Below are 9,440 nucleotides of genomic sequence, written 5' to 3' on the forward strand. Positions count from 1 at the left end.
CAAAACACAAACAGGAAAACTCCAGAAAACACAACCAACACCGATAACAACAACAGGAAACCAAACAAGAGGGCGATAAGAAACAGATTCACTTCACCAATTCCGGCGGTCGAGCCAAGAGCGGCGCGCACGGGTTACGGCTGCGTAGCTAGTGAGAGAAGGATGGGTCGTTTATATAGGCGGCGGCCGCCTAGGGTTACGCTGCTCCCTGTCGCGGGCCTGGCCCATCTAATGGTATAGCAAATGGCCTTGAAGGACCTCGGCTAAATTCAGCCCATATAAGAAATTAGAAATTAGATCATGTGAGCAGCGAGCCTAAGGCCACAAGCCCACGAGACCACACCAGTGCCGCGCGTGCAACAGGAGAAGAAGGCTCACGCGACTTACCGCTCCACACCGTCGTGCTCAGTCACAGTCAGTGCCCTTTCGCGCTAGCCGGCCTCCCGCCTCCCCAGTCCCCAGTCCCCACTCCCCACGCGCCGTCCGGTCCTCGGACTCTCGGAGACAAGGCATGAAGCGCAAGACAGAACGGATCGTGGACAGGCGCTGGCACATTTTACACCCACGTGCCGAACAAACAAGCCGAGTGACGAAGCTACAGAAAAATATAGGCAAATAAGTTATTAAAAGGTTTACTAAAATAAATACCATTAGGATGACTAAAAATATCAACATAGACAAAATACATCGTTTCACTTCAAAATTTTGAATATCCTCGACAATTTGATGGCTTTTAAAAAAAAAGAAAAGAAATTACCCTGTCCCAATTTCAAGTAGCCCACACCCTATTGCCTTGCTCATTTCTTTAAGATTAATATCTCTAATTATGTCCTGGTCTCTTGGATGATCCACCCACCACATTTAGTAAAATGAAAATCCTATTAAAGAAATCAGTAACCCCTTTATGCTTCCTCGCAGTAGCCACAAGGACTAACATCGGTTACATAATAAGTTGAACTACTTTATCTCATTGTCAAAGATTGCAAGCCAGTGAACTCACGTTTCATATTGTTTGCATTGCCATATCCTTGGCCTCAGACTTGCTTTAAGCTTAACTTAAGATTAGCCAATAGTGCATCAATAGCAGACTTTAGATGGGCAGATGTTGCTCCAGTCACACGAACAAGACCAACAAATCTCTCTTTGACAATTCCACATTTATCTACATATCTCAAGACAACTGCTATTTGATCTTTCCAAGAAACATCTCTGGACTCATCAACTAGTAAGCAAAGAACACCATCTCCAATTTCTTCTAGAATAGCATGTAGCACTTCATTTGCAAAATAATGTACAATATCCCTTTGTATTTCAGGAGCAATCAAAAGACTATTATCTGATTTTATGTTTGGTTATTGACTTTCTTAAGGCTGAATTTTGCTCCGCTATGAAATGACCAAATTCTCTGAAGTTCCCTTTATTTTTTTGAACGACCTAGGAGAGCTAGGTGTCATTTCATTAAGAAGAAGAAATGTGGGCTTCAAGGGAAGGTCATGAGACCATAACCATTGAAGTTTCCTTTATTTAAGAAATCTTTTGACTCATCGTAGCCCTGTAAATGCAATCCTCACTGCAATAATATTATGGCAACATGAATGTGGCAGAACCGCCCCAAATACCTCACGGAAGCGCTCATCTTCCACCAGACACTAAGCACCCCGAGAGCGAGTTACATCGGCGGTATCCGTCGGACACACCTTCTCCCAAAAGATCCATATTTTTCTCAAGGATCCAATAATGAAAATGAGTTACAATACAGGTCCATTTCATACATCAGAGTTTCTTAGAAATTACATTATTACATTACCAAATGTCAGAGTGCGAAATGATTAACAACGGAATTTAAAATAAACATCTAGCGATAAGAATGAGGATCCGTCTGAGCCCACCAGAAGAATCCTCCACACAAAGGTACTTCTCATGCATCACCTGCAACATGGGTAAATAAACCCTGAGTACACAATGTACTCGCAAGACTTATCCGACTAGTGGGAATAATTTTCCGACTCCAAAGAATATGATAAGCTTTATGGTTTGCTGGTTTTCTTTTAGCAGAAAGCGATTCTAATAGTGAGTCCTTATTTATGTTATAATTATCAGCCGTGTTAAGTTATTATCTATCCAGTCTATATAAGCAACTGTTCTACTTTAAAGCAAGAGTTGAGCAATCAGTTCCATTTCATCACCTTTCATCTTTCAGTTCTTATACGGTGCTAGACTCAAAAATAAGCCGTACCGGATTGCCCGACGATTCGCGAATCAATGCCCCCAGCTGGGTACCCCGAAAACACACGCCCCGCTTGTACCACAGGCAGTGTTCGCCTACACGGCCGTGTAGACCGATTACTCGGCGTGTAATCGCTACTCGGTAGCCGAACGTGCAGTTTAGGCCATAAACGGTAGGTTACACGGAATCGCCGTGTAAACGGTAAAAAACGGTCGTGTAGGCTCCGTCCAAACTTGGACTCTAAGCCCCCACTCCTGAGTCCCGGACTCAGTGCGGTGCAAGGACCTCCACCATCCCTGCCTCCAATCAGTCGGTCCGGAAAGAGCCGGTTCCACGACAAGAGGGCTACGAGTCTTCCCTGCGCCCATACCCAAGTATGTGCTCGGAATAATAGATCTGTGACTTGCCTCGAGACTTAGGCAACGACCGGTCCTTAATTGACACAGATAGGGAAAAAGTGTAACCGGGCTATGCCCTGTTGGCCGTAGGACACAACCCCTTACACCCACCAATACCCAAACCATATCCCTGCCCGGTCACCATTTTCTTTTCTACCATTTTATCATGAGTGATCATATTTATCACCTATTTGCGAGTAACGGCAGGTTACTCACGCTACCGATATCCTGAGCATAGCAACTACTCGGCCTATACTAGTAGGACTCATGGGTAGATATATTTATGCACGTAGTTTCCATAAAATGCCTGTAACTTAAATGCATATCATATATATATATTCAGTGATTCACAAAATATGGGTTATGCACCGGGGTTTGCCTTGGGCAGGCGACGAGTCAGTAAGGTCAGCACCAAACGGCTCCGGGGCTCCCTCCTACACGAGGATCTCCTCCTCGTACTCCTCAATGACTTCGTCGTACTCCTGTTCGTCGACGGGCACGAATTCTACCAGCTCGTGATCTACATGCATGAAATGATGATGCCATGCATAGTAATATAGCAACAGCAACTCTTAAAATAAAAGTACATTTGTTTAACTACTAAGCTAGTGCTACCGACCAAGGTACTAAGTTATCTATTGTTATAAAAAACAAGTATGAAGTATGGCATACATTATTATAGCAACTACCGGTATTCTTACCCCTAATGCTGATTTACGCTATATATGATAAAGCAAGGATAACAGCTACTCTATTTATCATCCTACTCTAGGGCTACAAAATTTACAGCAAGTATATAATAATCTAGTGAGCCTACTGTAAAATTTTCATAGCCATATCTATCACCAATCTACCACAAAAATTCCTACAATTATTAATCTATATAATACTAAGCTCTCTAGTTTGAATTTATGACCCCATCACCATCATAGCTAACTGTAATCTAACTATACTAACAGATAGATGGCATTTTTGTGAATCTAACAAAATTGGTTTCACTATTTTTGGACAACTACACAATTTACTACCATTTATCAAAAGTCAGCTCAAACTAATATTGAATAAACATTCACGAATTTACTGGAAAAATTGAAACTGATTCCTATCTCGTGGCCCAACGTGAGCGGCTCGGCCCAACTAGGCGCAACGCGCGCCCGCATGGCGCGGCCCACGTGGGGGCACGGCACAGCCGGACGCCGACGGCCCACGGCGGGAAGGACCCGCGCGCCGGTCAATATGCAGAAACACCCTCGGACTACTTCGCAATCACCCGAGCGCTAAGCGCACTGTTCCGCTAGTCTAACTCTTACAGCTACGCCCTCGGAAAATCAAACCTTCACAACAGTGATGCCCCCCACACCAGCGCGCGCTCCGGCATGGCGGCGCTGGCACTGGCGGCTACGTCGGCCACAACAGACCTTCCCCGCCCTAACTAGCAAGCTAACCCTTACCTAGGAGTGAACGCGAAGCGCCGGGCGAAGGAAGCGTGAGCCAGGACGCTGCAGCGAGGTCGGACCACGGTGGCAGAGAACCTGCAACCACGGCGACGGTGTTCCGGTGAATGACAGCAAAGCCAGGGCAAAAGAGGTAACTAGTGAGGTCAAGTGACTCACCACAAAACCCCTCGAGGCGACGGTTCGATCGAAGATGGCCCGAGCCGAGCTGGCTACGTGCGCACGGGCGGTGCGGCGGCACACGATAATGGCACGACCGCGTCAGGGAAGGTTGGGCTGCGGTAGCGCTTCGAACGAGGTGCGCAGGGGGCTTAGCAGGTGGAGACGAGGCCGGTGGTGCAAGGAATTGCCACGAGATGCTCTAGATAAGCGGCTTGCCGACGGCGCATGACAACCCGGTCTTAAGGACCCGGCGGAGCGGCAGCTCCAAATTAGAGCACGACAAGGCTAGGTTCGCTACAAGGTGGTGTCGGTTGGGTGGCTGGATACACAGCGGAGCCGGGGGCGGAGTTAATTGCACTGCGATGGCTTCACTACGGCGAAATCGGAGGAGCGGTCCCGGCGACATGGCGACTGGGAAATAGGGGAAATGAGGCGCGGCTTGGCTCGGCGCTGTCGTGAATGTCAACGCAAAGCACAGGCGCGCACGGCGATGGGGAACAGCGGGGCGCGCACAAGATGTTGGTCACACTGCCCAGCACGCTAGCCGATGGTGGCTCGGCACTGAGCGCCGCAGAGGATGGCAGGTCCAGGTAAATGACGGCATAGCGTGGCAGCGGACACGGATTTGATGGCGAAGTAGGCAGCCGTCCCACGCGCGTGCAGCCACGAGGCGTCAACGGCAATAGTGGCCGCGTAGACGGTGCGTGTGAGCGCGCTTGGCGAGCAGCGACACCAGCTCGGCGAGGCGGCAGCGAGCAGAAAGCGCAGGTGGACGCGACGGCGGCAGAAGCAACCATGCCCACCGGCGCAGTGCACGTGCATGCGTGCACCAGGCACAGCAGCAGTGGGGCAGTGCCGGACAGCGCGCAGTGCGAGCGACGCGACGGCGAGCAGTAGCCTCGGGCGGACGCGATGGAGGGGGGCAGAGCAGCCAGGCATGGCCGGGCCCAGCGCGCGCGCGTGCCGTGTGCCAGAGCACGGCAGCAGGAGACCTTGGCCGGCATCGTAGAGCCAACGTGCGGTGTGCGCGCGCGCAGGCACGACGGGCGGCCGGCGCGGCACGCCGAGAGACGGGCGGTGACCGCGCCCCGGGCGCTGGCATTGCTAAACACATGACTTACACGCTTTTTAAAGCCGTTCAAAAACTCAAACCCGATGATTCAAAAGTCAAACTAGTTATTCTACACTCAAGAGGGTACCTAGGGCTGTCGAACTAGGCCAAAGCATCATGCCACTTCTTAACCCAATCGCTCTACAAAATTGCCGATCATGGCTTCGTCGACCCATTTATAGACTTACGCGAAATGACTAAACCTCGAACGGTTTCGCGTCGAATTCCATTTTCGAGCTATTTGATATACTAGCTAGCGAACCTCGTCCTCGACCGCACGTATTTCATCACCGCCTACGAAGTTCGGGCTACCAACTTTACTACGTTCCGCCGATACGTTCCGTAGCATTTCTGTTCGATAAAAATTCACTTAGAACCCTAAACGATACAAAGAGACATGAAATGTAACATTTGTTTCTTGTTTCGGATGAACGTTTCAAGTGTCGTACGTTGATTTATACCCTAGATTACACCCATGTACAAACAAGTACGATGCTCATGCAGTGTTTTAGCAAAAACTATTCAATGTAACACCGAGAGTGTTACAATGAATAGACCCATTCAACCCAAGATAATTCTTTACTAGATTCACTCACACTATGAAAAGCAACATCAATATGCAAATTTCTTTGTAACAAATCATCACACACTTCTTCAATGCGATATAGTGTGTGCCACCGACATCTCCTACATGAATTCTTAGCCTTTCTTTTTTATGAAAAGTGTTCCAACCATTTTTAACTAATGCTTCATAATCGGCATTCTTCTTATCTCTAAATAAGAAACAACAAAAACAATATGCTCTATCTTTAGACTCACTATATTCAAGCCAATCAAACTCATCAAACCATTCTGGAACAAATCTTCTTGGAGCTCCTCCAATTTGTGTCACAGCAAAATCAAGTGTACGAGGTTGGCAAGGCCTATCCTCCAAGTACTTCTCACTCACTCTCTGAGATTAATAATCATCAATTTGTTTCCTTAATCCTGGATCATTTTTTATCTCCTCCCAATTGAAACCATCCAAACAAGAATTATGAGGATTATTGGCATTATAGCTTTCCTTTTAAAATACCGTAACATCAAGTAACTTGCAATTAGCAAATAACAAAGGAACGTAAATATGTACTGCAACCCAAATAGCCTAAACCGTAACACAGTTGTAAAAGTAAAACAATAACCTATTGTGGTTTTAGTTGAGAATTGAGAAATCATATTAATTCAGAAAGAGAAGAAGAAGCACAGGGCATCTCAGATAGCCAATGCTGCAGCTTCAATGGCTCTGTGAGAGAAGGAGAGGGGTGAGAGAGAAAAAAGATCATGTGAACAGTGCTCAACAGTGTTGCGTCAGTAGGAGCTGGAGTTGTGGGAATCTATAACAAGCGGGGCCAAAGTTCATCGATTGGCCTTCCTGCTAACTTCTTTGATCGGCTGGCTGGGCTGCTCTTGCTGGGCTGTTGGTGATGCAGCTTATTGGGCTTTGGGTGGTGCATATAGGGCCAAATCTTAGGTGCTATATGGTGAAAAAAAATGAGGGTGGTGCATCTGCACCCACAAGGCTAACAATCCTATTTCTACCCACCGTCCCACCAGACGTTCAACCCAAGAAAATTTCATACCAGTTGTTGAAAAGAGAAAGGAAACCAGAGCACTGGTACATTCAGACAGAAGGATTCACAGCTCTGATGCTAACCTATATAAAGTTCTGGAGCACACTACTTTAAGTGCTCATACACCAACTGGCAAGCTACTACTTTAAGTTCTCATACAGAAGATCCAGAAAGCATGAAAGTTGCACAACAAGATCAGCAGCAAAGTCACAGATCCTCAGGAGTTAACCCCTCAGAAACCCCACACATGCCATATGTGTTCACCATCAACAATTCTTATCTTTCAAGATAGAAGACCATGCAACAACACTTGAGGCGTTCTCATGCACCCGCATTTGGTCCATCGCCCTCAATTCCAAAGATTCCTCCTCTCAGTGCTGCAGGAACGTAACACACGGATCTAAGAAAATTATATCAATAAATGGACGAATCAATGTACCCTGAACAAACATTTGTTTCTTGCCAAGGGCCCAAGTTACATCAAATAGTTAACCAAACAGCTCCATATATAGCATATTATTTATTCACCAGTCCAAATCTCCATCACCAGTTCACCCGAAATTTGCACAAAAATCATTTAGCGGCACTACTAAAACGTAGTAATGGGCACAACAGTAGCCTCCGTGGAGATAGAAGTGCAATAATAATTAATTATTATGTAGTGAGCTTTTACGTTTCTTGTTTGTTGGATACCTTCATGGATTAGCCAAAATCAGATCAATTGCCAACACCCCATCATCCATCCATACCATGTATAACAGATGACTACATAACTGAGTGTTCTTGAGCACACATACACCATGCATGCATAGTCCATATTTTCATGGTATTAACTGAAACATTACTGATTCTAGATACCAGAAAATTGAAATCTGAGTAGAGATGTACTGTATGAACCTGGAATGCAGTAGGTTATGTAAGGAACCACACCAAAGAGGCGATCGTCAGTCTCCGCTTTCGTCACCTGGTTAGATCTCAGATTGACAAGGGACAAGCCAACACCAGCCGTCCACACGAAGAAGACCCCAACGCCATAGGCAATCAAGTAGGGCAACCCATTACCATGCGTGTTCAGTCTAATGGCTTTCCTCTGTACCCATGCTGCTACGCCGTCAGCGCCGACCTCCCTCGCCCACAGCCGCAGCCCGTGCCCGCGCACGGCAGCGAATCCCAGCCTACCATCATCCATGCTCATGAGCACAGCGTTCCCCTGGAAGTCGACGGAGCATTGAGGTGGCCTCTCAATCACGGAGAATCCTCGTGCGGCCACATCATACATGAGGATGCTGGCGCTCCCGTCAAAGAGGAAGTGGAGCGCGTTCCCCACGCGGGCAGCGGGCACGGTCATCAGCCATTCACTTCAGGGCGGGATCTGAGCAGAGGTCGGCTCACCCCATGTGCCATCGGCAGACGAGTAGACGCAGGAGAAGGTTCCGTCCTTGTCGGTGCCCACCAAGACGACTAGGAACGGCCTGCGGTGGCAGCCGACGAGATGGTCGCACGCGCCGCCGCCGGTGGCCTCAGCGTCAGTGGCGCGGACCAGCGCGGCACTCCAGATGTCTGGGTGCGGGCACCGTCGCACCCGTGGCAGCTTCAGCCACGAGCCAGTGATAGGGCACCACACCCAAAGGTGTTTGGTTGATCTCAGAGAGTGTAGGAATTATTGATTCTATTCCATATCAATGCATCGGCACATATATAGGCCGGGGTGGCTCATAAGCCAACCGCACAGGCATGCCACTAATCAAGGTTAACCTACTATAATTACACTTGCTATAATTACAATAGGCTAACATTCCCCCGCAGTCTAATCGGGAGCATCGCTAACATTCAGGCTGGACCGAAACTCCTGAAATAGTGAGGTAGGAAGGCCCTTGGTAAAGACATCGGCGTACCGCGATGTCGTAGGAACATGTAGGACCCGAACTTGACCGAGGGCGACCTTCTCTCGAACAAAATGGAGATCAATCTCAACATGCTTCGTCCACTGATGCTGCACTGGGTTGCCGGAGAGATATACAACACTGATATTGTCGTAATAGACCAAGGTGGCACGGCGAGGGGGTGGCGAAGCTAAAGAAGCAGCTGACGCAGCCAGGTAGCTTCAGCAATACCATTCGCCACAGCACGATATTCAGCTTCGGCACTCGATCTGGAGACCGTATGCTGACGCTTGGAAGACTAGGACACCAAGTTATCCCTGAGAAATAGTGCGTAGCCAGAGGTCGACCGGCGAGTGTCAGGACAGCCAGCCCAGTCGGCATCCGTGTAAACAACAAGATCTGCAGGTGAAGATCGGCGCATGGTCAGCCCAAGTGATAGTGTGCCCTGCAAGTAGCGCAGGATCCGCTTGAGAGCAGCGAGGTGCGGCTCCCGAGGATCATGCATATAGAGGCATGTCTACTGAACTGCAAAGGCAATGTCTGGTCGGGTGAAAGTCAGATACTGCAGAGCGCCAGCTAAGCTGCGGTACTGTGT

At 48.2% G+C, this 9,440-nt stretch overlaps 1 protein-coding gene across 1 annotated transcript; it reads right to left on the reverse strand.

The window, feature by feature from the left end:
- Positions 1 to 7,002: 7,002 nt before the first annotated feature.
- LOC136472059 (uncharacterized) lies at positions 7,003 to 8,604 on the reverse strand. Its single transcript, XM_066469791.1, has 2 exons — positions 7,860 to 8,604; positions 7,003 to 7,339 (listed from the first exon to the last, which is right to left on the reverse strand). The coding sequence occupies exons 1-2, from the start codon at positions 8,308 to 8,310 to the stop codon at positions 7,284 to 7,286; spliced, it is 507 nt and encodes a 168-aa protein (XP_066325888.1). The 5' UTR covers positions 8,311 to 8,604; the 3' UTR covers positions 7,003 to 7,283.
- Between the last annotated feature and the right edge of the window lie 836 nt (positions 8,605 to 9,440).

This window comes from Miscanthus floridulus, chromosome 1, assembly GCF_019320115.1.
Source record: "Miscanthus floridulus cultivar M001 chromosome 1, ASM1932011v1, whole genome shotgun sequence".
Classification (NCBI taxonomy): Eukaryota; Viridiplantae; Streptophyta; class Magnoliopsida; order Poales; family Poaceae; genus Miscanthus; species Miscanthus floridulus.

Bases quoted from the DNA above. Each gene is read 5' to 3' on its own strand.
- LOC136472059 (XM_066469791.1), bottom strand. From the start codon at position 8,310: ATGACCGTGCCCGCTGCCCGCGTGGGGAACGCGCTCCACTTCCTCTTT. The intron at 7,340-7,859 runs GTTCATACAGTA...ACGTTCCTGCAG, and splicing joins CATAACCTACTGCATTCCAG to CACTGAGAGGAGGAATCTTT.